At 40.6% G+C, this 21,492-nt stretch overlaps 1 protein-coding gene across 1 annotated transcript in view; it reads right to left on the bottom strand.

The window, feature by feature from the left end:
* The window catches only part of mgst2 (microsomal glutathione S-transferase 2), a 37,392-nt gene extending 27,892 nt beyond the window's left edge, over positions 1–9,500 (bottom strand). The window contains exon 1 of the mRNA XM_041175158.1: positions 9,397–9,500. Within this exon, the coding sequence (XP_041031092.1) occupies positions 9,397–9,427 (31 nt within the window). The 5' untranslated portion in view covers positions 9,428–9,500. The remainder of the gene's footprint in view (positions 1–9,396) is intronic.
* Between the last annotated feature and the right edge of the window lie 11,992 nt (positions 9,501–21,492).

Genomic DNA, 21,492 nt, shown 5'->3' with positions numbered 1-21,492 from the left:
TTGCAAGGAAGAGAACCATTCTTGACAGAGCTTCACAGTGCACATCCAGGCATATCAAAGATGAAGATGCTTGGGCACAGCTATGTCTGGTGGCCAGGCATAGACAGTGACATTGAAAGAATGGTCAAGCATCATCTCCATTGTCAACAACAAGAGAAGTTGCTTGTTTTAGCTCCACTGCATCCGAGGAAGTGGCCTGGTTGACCCTGGGTTAGACTATATATAGATTATGTAGGCCCATTTTTAGGTACCATGTTTTTATTGATCACCGAAGTGCATTCTAAGTGGATGGATATGTATGAAATTAGATCACCGACATCGTGTGCAACTATTGAAAAGCTGCGCCAATGTTTTAGTATACATGGCCTACTGAAAGGCATTGTTTCAGATAATGGTACTGTCTTCACTAGTACCGAATTCCAGAGATTTACAAGTTTAAATGGAACTAAGCATATTAATACAGCACATCATCCCTCATCAAATGGGTTAGCTGAAAGAGCAGTGCAAACTTTCAAATCAGGAATGAAGAAGTTATCCGAAGGTACTTTAGAAATTTGACTTGAATGTTTTCTTCTCAATTATCGTATGACTGCTCATGCGACTACGGGTTCAACACTATCCAAATTACTGATGAAATGTTGCCTTCATACAAGGTTAAGGCTGGTGCTTCCAAACTTAGAGAGGAAGGTAGAGAAGAATCAGAGTAGTCAGAAATTGAATCACGACATTCATAACAAAGCTTGAAGATTTACTCTGGGAGATATAGTTTTCCTGCAGCATTTTGGAAGTGGACCTAGTTGGATTCCTGGCATAATTGTCTCTGAAACTGTCATTCCAAGTGGAAGTGGAAGTCTGGATTGTTCAAAAATATGTGGATCATTTAAGGAGTAAAGAGACAGTCCAACAACTAGCTATTCCACCTGTAATTGATGTCAAACCTTTAATCCCTGAGGTGACAGATTGACCTAGAATAGACATACCTGATGTCTCTGTTGAATTACCTAATCCTGAACTGCCACTTTCTAAGGATGTCTCTGATGCTGTAGTTCCTGATCAAGTCAATCCAGTGGGAGAATCTCAAGTGGTAGAGCTACACAGCTCTAACCGAATTAGAAAACCACCTCAGAGACTTAATCTTTAATCACATGACCTGTGTATCTGTGTATATATTGTGGATTAAAATATTGTTTATAAATGGGAAATGTAAAAAAACTAAAGGGGGAAGACCAATGACATAGGCAGGATGAGGAATGAGGCTCCGCATAATCAGTATGACGAGCTAGGCACCAAATTAAGAAGCAGAAACTCAAAAGTAATAATGTCTGGATTATTAGCTGAGCCATGTGCAAATTGGCATAGAACAAATAAGATTAAAGAAATGAATGTGTGGCTCAAAGACTGGTGCAGGAAAAGTGGTTCCAGTTTGTGGGGCACTGGCACCAGTATTGGGGAAACTGGGATCTGTACCATTGGGACGGTCTACACCTGAACCATGCTGGGGCTGGTGTCCTCACGAGCTGCCTAATTAGGAAGCAGAGAGGGTTTTAAATTGAATAGTGAGGGCAAGGGATCAAATTTGGGTTGACGTGGTAAACCAAAGAGTAGAGGCAAGGCAAGAGAGACCGGTTTTAATATGGGAAATGATAAACAGACTGTGACAACAAGGGTCAGAGAGTAGAATTCTAAGAGTAAATCAGCAGATAAGGCTAGACGCTACAAAAATAATAAAAGGACAAAACTAAAGGCTGCGTATCTAAACGCATGTAGCATTCGAAACGAAACAGATGAACCGATAGTGCAAATAGAAATAAAGAAGTACAATCTGATTGACATTACAGAGACATGGCTAGAGGATGACATAGATTGGGACCTGAATATTGAAGGGTAGGTGACATTTAGGAAGGACAGGAAATTAGGAAAAGGTGGAGGGGTGGCTCTGTTAATTAATGATGGCATTATCACATTAGGGAGGCATGACCTAACTTCAGGAAACCAGGATGTCGAAGCAGTTTGGGTTGTGATGAGGAATGATAAAGGCAACAAGTCACTTGTGGGAGTGGTGTACAGACCTCCTAACTGTAACTACACAGTAGGACAGAGTATAAAAGAAGAGATATTGGAAGCTTGCCAGAAAAGTAGAACAATGTCATGGGGGATTTTAATCTGCATATAGTCTGAAAAAAATCAGATGGGCAAAGGCAGCATAGATGAGGAGTTCATAAGATGATTTCAGGATAGTTTCTGAGAACAACATGTTCTGGAGCCAGCCAGAGAGCAGGCTGCACTAAACCTGGTATTCAGCAATGAGATAGGATTAATTGATAACCTCCTAGTGAAGACACCGCTAGGTAGCAGTGATCATAATATGATTGAATTTTACATTCATTTTGAGGGAGAAACAAATGCATCCAAGATTAGTATTTTAAACTTAAATAAGGGCAATCATGAGGGCATGAAAGCAGAGCTAGCTAAAGTGACCTGACCAATGAGGTAAAGGGAAATGTCAATAGAAGTTCAGTGACAGACATTTAAAGGAATATTTCAGAATACACAGAATAGATACATTTCAATGAGAAAGAAAAATTCCAAGGGGAGGGCCAACCATCCCTAATTAACTAAAAAAAGTTAAAGACAGTATCAAACTTAAAGAAAAAACATATAATTACCCAAAGACGGGTGGCAGGTCAGAAGATTGGAAAGAATATAAAGAACAGCAAAGAATGACAAAAGGATTAATAAGGAGGGAAAAATTAGTGTATGAGAGAAAGTTAGCTAGTAATATAGGGCAGAATTTTTACCTCAGCAGGCAGGCACATGAGTGTAAAATGACACGCATTGATGTCAGGCAAGCAACCCAATGTCAACATGCAGCTGCGCGATATTTCGGTCGGCAGGTATCCGCGGGAATCGGCAGCACACCCGCCAACGGTTAAAAGGCTTGCTAAGGCCATTAACAAGGTACTTAAAACAAAATTTTTGCTGCCCATCCAACCTTACAGGTTGGCTGACAGATGAAAAGGCCGAGTGGTCTTTGCACTTTTTTGGAAATCTCATCCACGGGCAGGATGAGGTTTCCAACATCAAACAAAAATGAAATTAAAATTTTTAAATTTCATTTATAACATGTCTCTACTCACGTGACAGAGTCACATGAGGGGGCATGTTTTATAACATTTTTCACATCTTTTTTTTGAAAACTCTTCATCTCCCTGAGGCAGCTTTGTGCATCAGGGAGATTTTCAAGTGCGCACTCGCACACATGCACTACATTCGCACTCGCTCCACTCGCCCTCCGCACAGGTAGCGCTGAGCGCTGCCGCTTGCGTTTCACACTAGGTAGGCCTTAATTGGCCTGTCAGCGTGAAATCACAGTCCGGTCCCGATCACAGGTGGCAGTCGACTTCCCGACCAGCCCCACCCGCCCTCACCGTGCCCACCCAACAAGGGCAAAATTCTACCCATAAGACTGATAGTAAGAGTTTCTATAGATATTTAAATAAGAGTTAACAAAGTGAGATTTGGTCCTATAGAGAGCGCATCTGGGGAATTAATAATGGAAAGTAGAGAGATGGTGGATGAATTAAACAGGGGATGAATTAAACAGGTATTTTGCTTCGGTTTTCACTATAGAGGACACAAGTGACATCCTGGAAATAGCTGCAAATCAGGAAAGGAGGAACTCAGGAAAATTACAATCACCAGGGAAGTGGTATTGAGCAAATTGTTGGGGCTGCGGGCTGACAAATCCCCAGGTCTGGATGGCCTTCACCCTCAGGTCTTGAAACAAGTGGCTAGTGAGATAGTTGATGCACTGGTTTTAGTTTTCTGATGTTCTCTAGATTTGGGGAAGGTTCCTTTAGATTGGAAAATAGCAAATAAAACTCCTTTATTCAAAAAGGGAGGGAGACAGAATGCAGGAAACTACAGGCCAGTTAGCCTAACATCCGTAATAGGGAAAATGTTAGAAGCTATTATTAAAGATGTTATAGCAGGACACTTAGAAAAATTAAAGATGGTCAGGCAGAGTCAACATGGTTTTGTAAAAGGGAAATCATGTTTAACCAATTTATTGCAGTTCTTTGAAGGAGTCACATGTGCTGTGGATGAAGGGTGGGTGGACTGTACTTAGATTTCCAGAAGGCACCTGATAAAGTGCCACATCAAAGGTTATTGCAGAAAATAAAAGCTCATGGTGTAGAGGGTAACATATTGGCATGGATAGAAGATTGGCTAGCTAACAGGAAGCAGAGAGTTGGCGTGAATGGGTCTTTTTCTGGATGGTAGGATGTGACGAATGGTGTGCCACAGGGATCAGTGCTGGGCCCTCAATTCTTTACAATTTGTATAAGTGACTTGGATGAAGGGACTGAAGGAATGGTGGCTAAATTTGCTGATGACCCACAAAGACAGGTCAGAAAGTAAATTGTGAAGAAGACATTAAGGAGGCTACAAAGTGACATAGAAAGGTTAAGTGAGTGGGCAAAGATCTGGCAAATGGGAGTATAATGTGGGCAAATGTGAAATTGTTCATTTTGGCAGGAAGGATATAAAAGAAGCTTATTATCTAAATGGTGAAAGGTTGCAGAGCTCAGATTCCGAGGGATCTGAGTGTCCTAGTGCACGAATCACAAAAGGTTTGTATACAGGTACAGCAGGTAATTCGGAAAGCTAATAGAATGATATTTATTGTGAGGGGAATTGATTACAAAAGTAGGGAGGTTATACTTCAGTTATACAGGAAATTGGTGAGACTACATCTGGAGTATTGTGTACAGCACTGGTCTCCTTATTTAAATAAAGAGTTAACAAAGTGAGCATTAGTCCTATAGACAGTGCATTAATAATGGAAAGTAGGAGATGGCAGACGAATTAAACAGGTATTTTGCTCACTGTACACAACACATTAGAAGCAGTTCAAAGAAGATTTACTAGACTAATACCAGGAATGGCAGGTTGTCTTATGAGGAAAGGTTGGGCAGGTTAGGCTTGTATCCACTGGAATTTAGAAGAGTAAGAGGCAACTTAATTCAAACCTTTAAATATCCTGAGGGGCCTTTACAGGGTGGATGTGGAGGGGATGTTTCCTCTTGTGGGAGAATCTAGAACTAAGAATCACTGTTTAAAAATAAAGGGGTCGCTCATTTAAGACAGAGATGGAGGAGAAACTTTATCTCTCAGAGGGTTGTGAGCCTTTGGAACTCTCGTCCTCAAAAGGTGGTGAAAGCAGAGTCACTGAATATTTTTAAGGCAGGGCTAGATAGATTCTTGATTAACAAGGGTGTGAAAGGTTATCAGGGGTAGGCAGAAATGTGGGGTTGAAGTTACATTCAGATCAGCCGTGATCTTATTGAATGGCGGAGCAGGATGGAGTGGCCAAGTGGCCTACTCCTGTTCCTAATTGGTATGTTTGTATGTTCATATGAAATGTAGTGATTGAAGGTATAACCTTTTCTACTGCCTTCAGGGGTCACGCTATTGTTCTGATGAATGAGCCCTAAGCATGGGTAATCCAAGGGGCAGAGCTCTCCAGTTGTGGACCTGGGTCAAGGACGTAGCTTCTAAAAGTGCTCTGTAATAAAGTCATCTGTTTCAAGTAAGAAACCTGTCTGGTGCATCAAGTTAATTGTACAGGGGAAGCAATGTATAAAGGATTCGCTGCCGGTGTGTGAGAACTTTAGAACTTGTGCAGAATATGGAGGTTCAGTCGCAGCAACTCATCTGTTCCAGACTTATCATGTGAAGTTTGCTTAGGCACAACTTTCAAGGAGCTGTTTTGGTCGTGATTGTTCAAGTTTTGAGAGCAGAGTCATACAGTTTCACTGATGGACACCTCATCAAGCCCATTGGCTTGCATGGCTCTGAATTACATTCAACCTGGGAGGGAGAGGCTTTTTTGTATGAAGCTGCTGAGCAGAGGGCCAATACTCTTCACAGGCACAGATAGGTTTTGTAGATATTGGAGCCACCAACAGTGACAAGTAGGATGATGTTTTAATAGGAATTCCCACTTGTACAACTTTTCAAACCAAATTTGTCGCTTGTTTTGTTGAGAATGGATTAGATATTAAAATTAATTCCTTTTGTTTTCAGCCTTATATCTTATTGTTTGCAGCTCATTAATATCATCTTGAAGTAAATTTCTGGAAATGTGATTGCTCCATAAACCTTTGCATATGTTTTAAGGATCAAAGGCCTTAGAACCAGAGATAAACTCAACTCCATTTTGCTGCTGCTGGTGTTTTAATGGATCAATGCACAGCCAGGGAAACTCACAAACTAGAATGAATCACAAAGAAATGAATTCCATTGAGATAAATACTTGTGCCCCAAATTAATAAACCAATAACAAAGATGAAAACTTAGGGTCTTCCTGATTTGGATAACTCGGTATCACACCAAGCATTTTCCTTCTAATTTTCTGCCCTGATCCATACCATAGGTAACTTGCTCCATACCAAAAGCAACAGCAGCTCTTTGACACTGCTACCGCACTATCCCCCTTTGCGTCTCTAGCTTTACCATGAATTGTGCCAGTTCATACAATGAAAGGCAGCCACAGGTAAGTCTGCCCCTGTCCTCACCCAAGGACCATATACTGTACACTTACAACAGGAATCACTGACTAACGAACAGAAGCAGAAATCCTGGCTAAACATTCCCCTCTCTCTTCCAGCTTTCTAAGCCTACACTCACTCCCACTGTTGCCCAAGAGACCAACTGGTCCAGCACAGACAAGCAATTGAATCTAATGTAAAAGCAAAATACTGTGGATGCTGGAAATCTGAAACAAAAACAGGAAATGCTGGAAAAAACTCAGCTTGTCTGGCAGCAGCTGGGGAGAGAGAAACAGTTACCATTTTGAGTCCAATATAATTGACTCTTCTTCAGTGTCTTCCTGGCCAGTTCTAAATCAGTATTCTGCCAGGTGTGAATTTACCTACTGATCCACCCTGCAAATATAAGGAAAAAGATGTCATATAATCCATGTGGTCAATGGTATTGTACTGTGGCAGATGCAGCTATTGGTTTGAAGATTACTCTTCATATGGTCCACTTAGGGCCTCTAGTGGCCAGAATATAGTATTGCAGCAATATGCCACTGCGCAGACCCTGACATAAACATTCAGACATGAAATCCCACAACAAGTATAGTGATAGATGCATTTTTACACACTCTCTGAATTTCTTAACTTGAATCTAGGACAGGGGACATTTGGGACAGGGTGGTTGGAACCTCCTGATTCAAACTTCTTTTACAGAGGGATATCTGTGGGGTCATTAGAAGGAGAAAAGTGAAGTTGCTTGATTGGAAATTAAACAAAATCCTTTGTTTGATTTCAGACTTCTACAACATGGCTTCTATCAAACTCGGATCATATTTTCATCTCCAGACCACCTCATAATGCAGAATCTGTTTTGCCTTTTATTGTTCTCTAATTTAAAGTGCTTCAGTCATCCACAGCTATCCTCAGCTGTCAAAGACAAATTATTTATACCTTAGCTCAGATGTCAACCACCACAAGACTCAGTAACATGCCTTCACACTTGGCTGCCGGTGTCTCTTTCTCTCTCACTCCGTATTTCTTTACTAACTCTGTGTGTTTTCTGTGAGCTTTTTTGTAACCTAGTACTGTTTGTCTCTATTTTGTTTTAAGAGGTATGTTCTAATGTTGTGCATTTCGCATCAACATGTTGAATACAGCACTACATCAGCAGAAATGGTCTAGTTATATTGATTACTCAAATTTATGTCAATAGTGGCTTAGTGGTATATTAGATATCCCAGCATGCTGTAGCGTGACATAAACTAGTACAACAGAGACATGCGGATGAGAAGAGCCCAAGGTTTGATCCGTGTGTTGCTGATTCCAGCCAGAGGACTGATGGGCAACAATAGGTGAGGCACCAAGAGGCCAGGGGTGCAGTGGCGGGGTGGGGGGGAGGGGTGTGGGGAAAGCACAGTACTGGACAACTCTTGGTCATTATTAAGTAACCCATGATAGAAAAGTACCCTTAAAGGCACTGCTTGAGTACGTGTCATAGTTGACTAGTTAACCGTCTAAGCTCTTTCACAAAGAATAGTTCCTTTGATGAGATAAACGGACGGATGTCTCTATTTGTACTGTCTGTAGCACTCAAAGAGGAGGGGGAAGAGAATGATAAATAAATATTAGTATATTAGCATCACTACACATTAACCTTGAAAATACTAAATCATGACATTCTAGTATAATCGCACAGATTTTCATTTCATTAATATAGTCACCTTATTTATCAGTGAACTTACATCAAAAAACAAGTAACAGCTACTAATGCAGCTTGCAGTACAGTGATGATCTGGGTCATGAGGATCTCTGCTATTCTGGGAGAACTGACTATTACATAATAGCAGAGGGAAACCCAGGAAGTCAACATGATAATGTTGCAAGCCAAAATGCTGGAGCAAGCATCAAAAATAAATATTTTGGCATGAAAAATACTTTATGGCTCACATTTAATCTGCACTTATTCGTGATTAATTGTTGTGCAAGAATTTTCAATCTCAAGTTTTTGTCAAGAGGAGTTGGTGAACTTTGTGTTGTGAGCAGCGTTGGTGCAGGGGAAGTTGGACATTTCCCATTTTTCATTGGCAACACATAGACAGTGGTAAGTTTGCTGTGCATCTCGTTCTAAAGTACCCCATCAACAGAAAATATTACCTCTCACTCTACCATGTGATAATCCGGCCATGGGAATCTTTCCTGAATTTCAATTAGGGTGGAATTATAAAACGCTTTATGCCGTGAAATTAGTATGGGCTAAGATGCTTGCCCAAATAAGATTCAGAAACCACAGGGCATTGAACCACACAGTGAAGATCATGGGATCACTGCTCCAAATTGCTCAAAGTAACCAATCTCTGAAGGGGTGCCAAGTCGTGGCTTGGCATTTTCCCTACAAAAAGGGAAAATAATCAGTGGGAAAATCATAAGATTACATAGGGCATACAGCACATAAACAGGCCATTCAGCCTAACCAGTCCATGCCAGTATTTTTGCTCCACTTCAGCCTCTTCCCATCTTTCCTCAACTAAATCTATCATCGTAACCCTCTTCCCTTCTCCCTCATATGTTTTTCTCATTTCCCCTTAAATGAGTCTTTACAATTCGCTTCAATCACTCCCAGTGATAGCGAATTCCACATTCTCACCACTATTTGGATAAGGAAGTTTCTTCTGAATTCCGTATTGCTGTTCTATTATACTGGCGATGAAGCAGCACCGGCAACTGCCTGAGAGAAGGCCTGTGGTTTGTGCCACAAAGAGATTACAAAGTGAGAGGGGACAACAATTAAAATGGCTGCAAAAAAATGTCATAATTGACACCGTAATTCTCAACACATTAAATTGTAGAATACCTGTATAGGGATACATGTTTGATTTCACCATTCCAAGCAAATGGAAATCACAATCCCAGCTATTTCACTTTGTGGAGACACTGCCAGGTGATCGGTAGTTACCCGGAAGACAGGAAAAAGAAAATAAATCAGGAAACACCTCGGTTTGCTCTTGTCAGTGTCTTTTAGTGGCTGGCAGATGTCTCCACAAGGGGAACATGTGAGCCTTGGATATAGCACTGTGGAGAGACAATAAGCTGATTCCTTATATCAAATATTTAACTTATGAGAGTGGAGAAATTGAGGGATTTTACAGTCTTGAAGGAAGGCAACAGAGGTGATCCTCAGTAATTATGCCATTAAATTGTACAAAAAAGGTTAATACACAACACGACTTCCAAGTATACCAGTGTACTAGAACAAGGAATACTAAGCTAACTTTGTGAAAGGAAAGTTTTGAGCAGACGTAAGGAAAAACTTCCTGAGTTGAAGTGTTTTGTACACTTGGTAATGTCAGCACCCTCCCCAGCCCCGATATTCTGCCATTTGTCAAGTGCTGTGCCGGATGGAATCAGCCAACTAGCATAAATCAGAATTTAAATTGGGGTTTCTGGTCTATATGGCACAGCTATTCACAGGATAAACTTTCTGAGGCAAGCAGGGAACCTGGCACATTTTTAACATTAAGCGCTATTGATCTCATTGGAGGAATTGCTTTGGAACAGTTATTGAGCCAAAACACATGAAGGTAGTGCATGGCCATTAACTCTGAGAATTTTTCCCATCATTTAAGTTTCACTGTAGATTCCAAATCAGCTCCTTCCTAATTCTGGTCCCAGTATTTTCTTCAAGGCAGTTCCTGATTTCTCTCATCAAACAAAAATATGCAAGACAAAAAAAAAATCAAAAATGCAAAACCTCAAAGAAATTGAAGAAATATATTAAAGTGATGAAATCTTGGAAGTAGATTGGCTTTCAAGAGGTGGCACTCTTTGCTGGCGACAGTCCAATGAAGTTTATGAAGTAGCTCACGGTTAGCGCACTAGGGTGACCAAGTAACAGAGGACCATATCAAAGTAACTTGCTTCACAGTATTTCCCCAATTACTAAACCTTTTCACTTCAATTGATTCCGTACAAAGACACCAAACCTAAACCAAAATAAGATGTTATTTATTGCCTCATATCTCATCAGAGCTTTTCTAGTTCAAATGCTTAATCGCATTTCCATTTAAAATAACATTCAAGCAACAGAGTGAGAATTTCTGGCTCAATAAAGACAATGCTTCTTTTTTTTTGCCCTGAAATCAGCTGCAGTTCTTAGGGATGTGAGTGTATGATCTCTTTTATCCTCTTCCCCCCCATCCGCGCAAAAAGTAATTTCACAAACCAGAGGATTCATCCAATCTTCCACTGAATTCACTTGATTTCTCCCACATTTCATCTTAATTTACTTAGCAGCTGAGCCAAGGATTGGAAGTTTGTGCTTGTCATGGAGGGGGGGCAGCATTAGGATCCAGTGTGTGCTACAGAAACATCTAGCAACAGCATCGGGAAACAACTAATCCAGATTATCCTGTAGGAAGATTTAAGGTGTTTTTTTAATATTTATTTGTTGATGGGATGTGGGCCCACTTGTCCACAGAGCACTTAAGAGTCAACCATATTGTGGCTGATGTAGACCAGACCAGGTAAGTACAGCAGATTTCCTTCCCTAAAGGGCATTACTGAGGCCAGATGGGCTTTTACAACATCAACAGGCTTTTAATTCCAGATTTTTATTAAATTCAAATTTCATGATCTATCATGGGATTTGAACCCAGGCTCTAGAATACTAGTCCAGGGACAATACCACTATGCCACCACCTCCCCCCAGGATATAATAGTATTGTGGTTATTGAAGTTAGGATATAAAAGTATTGAGGAGGCAAGTGAGGGATATTTAAAAATTGAGTTTTGGAGTCCAGAGACAATGTTGTCATCTCTGAGCAGCATAGACTAGGAAGGTTCCAGGTTCTGTGCTCAATTAGCCACTTTCAAGCAGGATAGAATCACACACCAGAGAAGATGGCCATTTGGTTCATCATACCAATGTTGATTCTTTGAATAAACTATCCAATTAGTCCCTCTATCCTGGTCTTTCCCATAACACCGTAATTTGTTTTTCCTTTTCAAGTATATATCCAGTAGTCCTCGTTTAGTAATTACATTGAATCTGCTTCCACCACCCTTTCAGGCAAGTGCATTCCAGATCAAAACAAAAATTCTCATCTCCAGTTCTTTATCCATTTATCTCAAGTCGGCAATCTTTGGTTATTGACCCTCACAACAATGGAAGCAATTTCTCCCTATCTAATCTCGCACTGTCTCTCTCTCTACCCCTCACACTCTCTCTCTCCCCCTCGCAATGTCTCTCTCTCCCCCTCTATCAAATTTCTTGTTAACCTTCCCTGGTCTATAATGAACAACCATAGCTTCTCTCATGTTACAATCGCCATAGAGCCCAATAACTTTTAAAGAGTGATTCAAACTTCTAGTTATTAGCTGAAAGACAGACACATGACAAGATTTCACATTTTAAAACTTTAACTGTTACAAATGCAAAAAGAATGCTATTAACTAAATATTATTTCATTTTCGTAGGCAACATATAGTTTAAACTACTGAATAGAATTTGTCCCTTTCTACTTTTGGTGATAACCGAAAACCCAGCTTTGTTACATTACTCGGTCTGGTAAGTAGACATCCAATTCCCCTGGAACTAGTAGTAAATGATTCACACTTCCAAGAGATTTACTCCTGTTCTTTTCTTTTCCCAATATTACTTTTCACTGGGGTTTTCCTGGGTTCTTCTTTCCACTGTTTATAGCTCTTGTTTAGCTCCTCAGAACTTCCTTCAAACTGAGAGCAAGCACACATGCATTCGGCATTTGATGATAAAATAAAATTTTCTCTCCATTTTCCTGGCAATATATCCTTTTGACATTTCTTCACCTTTCATCTCCCATATAAATGACCAAATTCATTTCCCTGTGATACCATACTTTTATAGAAGCCAAATGAATCGAAATGGTTTCCTTCTTTATCTAACCCATAAAAATGGCAAAAAAAAATTTTTATTTTTCAATTTCAAAGTATCCAATGCTTAATCCATCATAATTCAAAGTATAATTTAATCAGCAATCCTTTAACCATATTTTACACATACATATTACAATCTATCATACTTATACACTCAAACCTCACTAAACAACCATCCCCAATCGTCCCCATCTTTGTAACTATCAGCTATCATAAAATAATGAGTAACCAACAATTGAATCAAAATATAAACCTGTCAACAGTCTTAAATAAATAAAATATACCATCAACACCTTACTTCAACAGGTCCCAAAATGTCACATCCCCTAAATTGAAAGATAGTCCTCACCTTAACACATATAAAACATAAATCTAATAATAATAATCTAATTCTGTTATTGTCATAGTCTTCCACTAGCCCATTCCTTAACAATTCTAGACAAAAAGAGACTAAATTGCCCCACAATCCTGTTCTAGGATATAAAGATTCAGCAAACACAGAGAGATGACTCAAATGTTATATTACTCCTATCAAGTGTTGTCTTTTGATCATGGAAACATACAGCACAGGAGAAGGCCAGTCAGTCCATCATGCCTGTGCTGGCTTTTCGAAAATGCTATCCAATTAGTCCTCTGTTCTTTCCCCAAAACCCTGCAACTTTTTCCCCTTCAGGCATTTATCCAATTCCTTTTTGAAAATTACTCCTGAATCTGCTTCCACTGCCCTATTGGGCAGCACATTGCCCATCATGACATATGGCTGTGACAAAAAGAAGTCTATATGTCACCTCTGGTTCATTTGCCAATCACTTTAAATCCTGCCACTGGAAACAGCTTCTCCATATTTACTCAGTCAAAACCCCTCATGTTTTCCACACCTCCACTCAAATCTTTTCTTAACAGCACAAATCCACCCTCTCTACCAAACTGAAGTCCCTCATCCCTGGCACTATGCAGATAAAAACTGAAAGTGCTGGAAAAACTCAGCAGGTCTGGCAGCATTTGTGGAGAGAGACACAGAGTTAACGTTTGGAGTCCCTATTCACAGACGGGTCATAAGGACTCAAAACGTTAACTCTTTCTCTCTCCACAGATGCTGCTAGACCTGCTGAGTCTTTCCAGCATTTTCTGTTTTTGTTTCAGATTTCCAGCATCGGCAGTATTTTGCTTTTATCACTAGGCAAATAAATCTCTTCTGCACCCTCTCCAATGACTTGACATTCTTTTGAAGGTGTAGTGTCCAGAGTTGGGTACCATACTCCAGCCGGGTCTAACCAATAACTTATAAAGCATAACCTTGATTATGTATTATGTTCTTCTATTTATAAAGCCCAGATGCGTGTTAACAGCACGGCCCACTCCACATTCAAAGATTTGTGTAGGTAAACCTGCAGGTCCTTTCATTCCCTTTAAAACTGTACCATGTAGCAGAGGAGGCAATTGCCTCAACGGGCACGGGAGGAGAAAGGGAATCCAACCAGTTGAAGTCATACTGCGTTATCTGGGAAATCCGGCCGAAAGGCTGCGGGAAAACATGCAGAAGTGAGGGTAAACCTTGTGATGCACCCCGCCCGAGCTGAGTGGCACGGCCAAAACTGGCACAGGAGGAAGTCAGAAGTGCAACACAGGGGGCTGTGCATCTCAGCAGGAGCCAGCGAAATCTGCCAAAGAAAGGCTGGGGGCGGGCGTGACACTTGTTACAAATCTGCAAGCGAGGGAACGAATCTCTTACCCTGTTGAACAGCAGATAGCAATGAAACAGCGCCTAGCAAGACACAATCTTTCGCCATGGCTCCTGGCAAACTGGGAATAGTGACAACAATAGGGGCGCCTCTGGGGATACGACAGCTCAGCTCCGCCCATGGAGGAGATGGTGGGGCAGGTCTTTCTCCACAAGTGAGGTGGTGATCGTGAGAGGCAGCGGGCACCCTCCGCCTCCCGTGTGAGGAGGTGGCTCCACGGTGAGGTTGTTCACCTCGCTGCTTTCAACTGAAGTTGCTAAACAAACCAACATAAATAAATGAATACATTTCTACAGAAAATCTGTTGGCTAATTGCAACGCAGGGCGGCCCGTTTTTTTTTAATACAAACCTTTTGTTTCCCATTTCAAAATTATTTTTTATTTTAGCCCCCAGAATGAAATAACATCCTTCTCCCAAGGATTCAATTTTTTTTAAAAAAAAAACTTCTTTAAGTTGCCGCTGGCTTCATATTTTGAGAGGGGTAAAAAGATTGGTGTTTTCATTGCTCTGCTCGGCTCGGCTCTGATAAAGCTACGATTTGCTTTATGAAGTTCACAAATAACTGGCGGAATTCTGTGCCCACTTAATTGCTTGCTTAAATTTAAAAATGTAGATTTTTTTCACCCTACAACCAACCCTTGTTGGAGATAATTTACAAGCCTAAACCACCTAAACATTGGTGCACGTTTTAAACACTTTAAAAAAAAAACTCTATTTGACTGTCAAAAAAGCAGTTGGTTAAACGAAAGCCTCAGTTCTGTAAAAATATATATGGTTATAAAAACAAAAAACTGCCGATGCTGGAAATCCAAAACAAAAACAGAATTACCTGGAAAAACTCAGCAAGTCTGGCAGAATCAGCAAAGAAGACCTGCTGAGTTTTTTCAAAATATATATGGTGTTCCACAGCAACACCTAGTGACTTACCGACGAACTGCACCACATGAAGTCAGCCAAAATCAAGGAAAAGCATGCATGTATTATATTTATCAAGTCTCTGAAACATCTCAAACCGCTTCTTATATGCTGCACATTATTTTTTTATTCATTCACGGGATGTGGGCTTTGCTGGCTTAGCCAGCATTTATTGCCCATCCCTAGATACCCATGAGGAGGTGAAGGTGAGCGGTCTTCTTGAACCACTGCAGGCCATGTGGTGTACATACACCCACAGTGCTGTTAGGGAGGGGGTTCCAGGATTTTGACCCAGCGACAGTGAAGGAACGATGATATATTTCCAAATCAGGATGGTGAATAACTCAGAGAGAACCTTCCAGGTGGTGGTGTTCCCATCTATTTGCTGCCCTTGTCCTTCTAGATGGTAGTGGTTGTGAGATTGGAAGGTGCTGTTTAAGGAGGCTGGGGGAACTGTTGCATGAATTGTAGGGGGCCAAGCCAGAATGGAAAGTAAAAATTATGAATAAGAATTAATTCAATGTATACTCTCACCCACCAACCCCCCCCAACTTAGATTTGTCTAATGCCTTTTGCTTATTTTTTTCCTCAATTTTAGTTGTAGAAAAATCTTTCATATTTATGCCTGTCTGTCCTTTTTTTGATTCACCCATTAATGCTGCAATGAGCAAGTGGAAGATGTGTTCTAAAACCTCTACTGATTAATAAACTTTTCAATTTATCCTAAATGCAATGTCATTCATATGTTTTAAGATACATGCATGTATCATTATTCAATGTTATTTTGTATCACACCATGTATGTGTAATTATTCCCCTTACTGCTGTTATAGCTAAAAATGAGTTTCTGTTTGCTATAGAGAGCCACATCTACAAGTGCTTTTCCTTTCTTTCTGAACAGCCATGGATGACACTGTGCTGAAATTTATGAAACAGATATGTTGGAAACTTGGCAATTGCAACATTCAGCAAAGCACACAGTATAACTTGAGAAGTACTGCAGATAGCTGAACATGTTGACCAATAAGATTAAGGGCCAGCATGAGGGTCACCATGCAAATTTCTAATGCAGAGAGAAAATATAATGGGAGGGGGAGAGGATATCTGCCCTTTTCTATTTACACTAATTAAGTTGTACACCTCCTTATGCTGTTGTCCATACTTATTAGTCAAATGCTTCCACCATCCACAGTCTTTCTCATATACTAAATGGTGAATGTATTCTCAGTGTGTCACCATTGATGATGAGTCATAGCTATCACTTGGATCATACCCAAGATCACTGGATAATTACAGATGAGACCAGCTGGTCAACCTAACATCCCTCCAGTGTAGCTTCCAATTTAAGAAAAATATTTCCCAGATTTTTTTGTCTCTGCTCCATCTGGAGGCTTCTTCCACATGCTCATCACTTTTCATGTGAAGAAGGATTTCCTAACATCTGCCTTAAAGTGCTCCTCCTTTTGTTGTTTGAGACTGTGTCCCAACAGTTTAATTTACAATAATATTCCAGGTTAATTCATTTTCTACATCTTTAAATTTGTGTATCCCTTCATAGGATCATAGCAAAGGATTTGTGGTAGCATTCCCACTTCTGACCTTGGTTTGAACCCCAAGCAAATGGAGACTGGACCTTTGATACTGGCATGGTTTGCTACAGCCCATAAAACCCCTTGCTGGTTTGGACTAACATCCATATTAGCTGGTATACAATGCTTACATAGAATGAACGATCATGTCATGGCTGGTCAGACTGTTAAGCAGCCCGTGAATCCTTCCATTACGTCACACTATTCCCTCAGGGATGCATATGAAAATACGGAAACAACATAATCTACTAAGGCCATTTCATTTCCTCGCAATTGAAAGTCCAAACACAAACAAGATTGGCATACTCACATCTAAGATTAAATCTGTGAAATCTAAAATGCAGCAAAACAGGAAAAGATGCTCACTTAGTGACCCACAACAGAAGACTCTGCCCAGCAGTAATCTTTCTTGCTGTGTTAAGGACTAACAGTATAAAAGTGCAATTGAGCTGATCTGAACCAGGACAAAAGTGGGGACAGTACAATTGACCTTAGTGCTAAGGAAAAGAATCAGCCAAGTTCCCCTCTCCTGATCACAATCCAATGATTCTTGCTGCAATGTGAGGATAGGACCACAAAGTAACTGATATACTCACACTCAAATAACCTGTTAACAATTAACCTCAATATGTGAAGAAGGAATAGGAAGTGCTTGTGAAATTTTAAACAAAGAATAAACTTGTGTTTATATAGCACCTTAGGTCATCTCACTGCACTCTAAGTATGACACTCAGGCAAGATTATGTGCTCAAACCTGAAGTGTGGTTTGAACCCAAAGCTTCTGACTGAGAAACAGATTATGTGCTCAAACCTGAAGTGTGGTTTGAACCCAAAGCTTCTGATTGAGAAACAAGAGTGTTACTAACTAAGCCAAGCTTGTCGTTGTTGAATTGTTGTTTTCAGATGACTTTCTTCTTTCTGCTCTTGGGAAAAATTTCCACATAAACACCTTTACTAATTCCAGTCTACACTCCGTCTGGCCTAACACCTGCAGTGATCTCAAAGCTTCCACCACTCTCATCTATAAGTTTTTTTCATCCTTTCATGACAACGGAGCATCACTGGCAAGGCCAGCATTTGTTGCTCATTTCTAATTGCCCTCTAGAAGGTAGTGGTGAGCCGCCTTCTTGAACTGCTGCAGTCTCTCTGGTACTTTAAGGGAGGGAGTTCCAGGATTTTGACCTAATGACAGTGGAGGAATGGCGATATAGTTACAAGTCGTGATGATATATGACTTGGAGGGGATCTTTCAGATAGTGATGGTGTTCCCATACATTTTCTGCTCTTGTTCTTCTAGGTGGTAGAGGTCATGGGTTTGGAAGATGCTGTTGAAGGAAACTTGGCCAGTTGCTGCAATAAACCTTGTAGATGGTACACGCTGCTACCATTGTGCGTCATTGGTGGAGGGAGTGAATGATTAAGAAGTGGATGTAGTTCCAATCAAATGGACTGCTTTGCCCTGGGTGGTGTGGAGCTTCTTGAGTGTTTTTGGAGCTACACTCATCCAGGCAAGTGGAGAGTATTCCATCACATTCCTGACTTGTGCCTTGTAGATGACGGGCAGGCTTTGGGGATTAGGGAGGTGAGTTACTTGCCACTGACTTCCCAGTCTCTGACCGGTTCTTGTAGCCACATTATTTATATGGCTAGTCTAGTTCAATTTCTGATCAATGGTAACCCCCATGATGTTGATTGTGGGGGATTCAGTGATAAAGCCATTGAACATCTAGGGGAGATGGTTAGATTCTATCACCAGAGATGGTCATTTCCAAGTACTTCTATGGCATGAATGTTACTTACCACTTGTCAGCCCAAGCCTGAAAGTTTTCCAGGTCTTGCTATATGTGGATTTGGACAGTCTCTCCGCTATTTTCTAATGATTTCATCCCTACTAGATTTCAGTTCCCTCCAGATTCACTGGTCATAAACTTCAATGAAGTTCCTCTGGCTGGTCACCATAGTTAATGATGGTCTGGTCTCTTGCTTCATGCCTCTCTCCTCAAAGAATAATGTAATTCCCAGAATATCCTCTTGTGGCTGCCAGTGTGGAGCTTCCTCTATGGAAACCAGTTCAACCCATTCTGGATCGAGTTGGGTTTCTACTGCAGTGAGTAAATAAAAAAGCTGCAAAGCTATGCAAGCTTCTCTGCTTAATCAAGAGAAATCTTGATCATGAATAACATACAGAGTTTCGGTAAGTTCTTTGGCATTGCATCAAATTGGGGCAGTCATCTGCCCTTAGCCCCTTCAGAGGAGTGCTCTCTGGGCCATGAAGTCAAGTGGTAGATGGTTTGAGAAACTTAGGCTTCAGCCATTGTGCTGTATCAAAAAGAATTGACATTGCTGCCCCTGTGTCTAATTTAAAATTGGTTTTGTGGCCATTGGCTCTGATATCCTTACACCAAAAGGCTTCCTTGGATGTTGCAACTTCACCCAAGAACAGCACTTTGTGATCCTCTGTGTCTTCTATTTCCTGGATACTGCTCAATCTGATTGGTCTCCCTTGAAATTTTTGAGTAGGGGACTTTCTGTTGTGGCAAATCGATTTTAAAATGGCCCCACCTTCTGCAGGAATGACGCTCTGTATGTCTGGTGAGGCAGTCTTCCCACTAATGGGGTATTTTGTCACACAACAGGAGCCCTGAATAATGGTGGCGACCACCCTGTCTTTGTCCTAGATCTGCTTTTTAGTGAGTGCACTGGTACCTCTATTGCTCACAAACTGGACTGGGTCAGTGGCCTGACTCCACAAATGTTCTTCATCATCCCAGATTAAAAGTCAGTTCTGCTTCTGTAGCTCAGCCTAGTTAAATGAGCTGCCTTGTTAGCTCTTGTTATGTTAGCTCTGTTCTGTTAGTAAAGTTAGCTCTTCTCTGAACTGCAGAAAATCAGATAACGCTTCACCGAGCACTCCCACCACAATGCGATCTCAGATGAGTTCCTCCTTTAAAGTCCCATACTTGCAACTATCAGCCAAATGATACAAGCCATTGATAAAAAAGTCAGTACTTTCTCCAGATTTCTAACAGCACCTGTTAAACCACATCTGGTCTATAATAATGCTCCTCTGAAGACTGAAATATGAATCAAATGCCTTAATAACCTCTTTATAGGTTGCTGTGTCCTCATTAATGTCATCTGCGCTGCTGCCAATAGAATAGAGGAATATGCTAACCTACTCTTTATCAGGCTTTTGTGCTAACCCATAAGCAGTCCTATAATTATTGAATCTACAATGCCAGTTTTTCCAACATGCTGCTTTGTAGGGGCTTTCCACATGATTAAAGGAATTGGATAGAAATAGGACTTTTTGCATTCTTGTCTGTTACTTTAATCGATGTCTTGGCACTCTGTTGGTGCTCTTCTTTCCGATTCCTCACTGCAGTTGTTCCCTCATTGCTTTATTTTTGATGGCTTTCACTTCCTGCCACTAGCAGTTTCATCAGGGATCCTTGCTGTTCGGTAAGTTTACCACAATCATCATGGAGTATTACCAGATATAGTCCCAGGGTGTATTTAACAGAGACCACTGGAAACAAGGCCTTCAGGGACTTCCAAATGTTTATTAACTATATACAACTACGGGGACAGATAAGCACAAAGCTCCTTCCAGAGGCAACTCTCTGAGTTCCATTGACATTTATCTGACATCACTGCTGATGCATATTAGCTATTAGCATAAGAGCTATTAACCCTTTATACTACACTGCTCAGGTGAGGGATAGGTACCCACCCAATCAACTATTTCTAGATGATATTCACGGCAGCGAATAAAATTTTTCATGTTTACTTCTTGTATTTTTCTAAAACAACCATCAGCAATGCAACCTAGCCATTTGCATGAAATGTTAAAAACCCATGGAACCACATCTAGTTTCAGCCAGCACTTTCATGAGAGGATGGAAAAATTTTGGATGGGGCCAAGTGTGGAATTAAAGGTGCTGAATATTGTTGGGATATGGTTCCAGTAGCACCATCAATCCTCATCTGATTGATCAATCTTCCTGTGTAAACTGGGACCTTACGTGTTGGCAAGCCTAGTCTAGTGTGCACCATGTACATTTTTTTCTAAAGCCTGACCTCACGTGGTGATACTTCCATCCCTCCATAGATATTTAAGATTGATCTAATCCTTACAGAATATGCACCCTACCATCTTCCCATTACAGTATCCAGCTGTTTCTTAAATGAATCTTAACCAATCTTGAAAATCTGGCATGTTACTTGTGTTCTATATATGGAAGTATACTTCCTGACATCTGTTCTAAATTAGCCTAAAACAATACTTTCTTGACCTGTTGCCCTGGGTTACCTGAAAGTACTGTTTCAGATTTATTTGCTTGAACCTGCTAAGGAGCTTGTATACCTCTATAAGGTCTCCTCTGAGCCATGTCTTTCAGTGATTGAAGAATTCAGTCTTATTAATTCATTTTTCATAGATCTTCTAGGAAGGATTAGCTTTGTTGCTCTCCTTTGCACTGCTTTCAGGGCTTGTGTGGCCTTATCTCATCATAAAAAAAAACTCCAAGGGTAGTATGACTGGGAGACCTTACACCTTCCACACGACCTCTGAGAAATTTATCTCAGCTGACTTGGCAAATAACACAGCATTCTATTTTGCTTATGTTTTTCTCATTCCACTATTTAGACATGGCAGTGATAATTTTAGCTTCTGTGGTTCAGAGAACAAGGCCTGATGGTGAATTGGTAGCCCATTTTACATCTTGCCCAATTATCTTTTCCACAATGACTTTGCTATTACCCATCTTTTGCTCCATGATTTCCCCAATC

This window comes from Carcharodon carcharias, chromosome 1, assembly GCF_017639515.1.
Source record: "Carcharodon carcharias isolate sCarCar2 chromosome 1, sCarCar2.pri, whole genome shotgun sequence".
NCBI classification, from domain to species: domain Eukaryota; kingdom Metazoa; phylum Chordata; class Chondrichthyes; order Lamniformes; family Lamnidae; genus Carcharodon; species Carcharodon carcharias.
The sequence above is the reverse complement of the archived record's forward strand: the minus strand, read 5'-3'. Positions and strand labels throughout refer to the sequence as shown.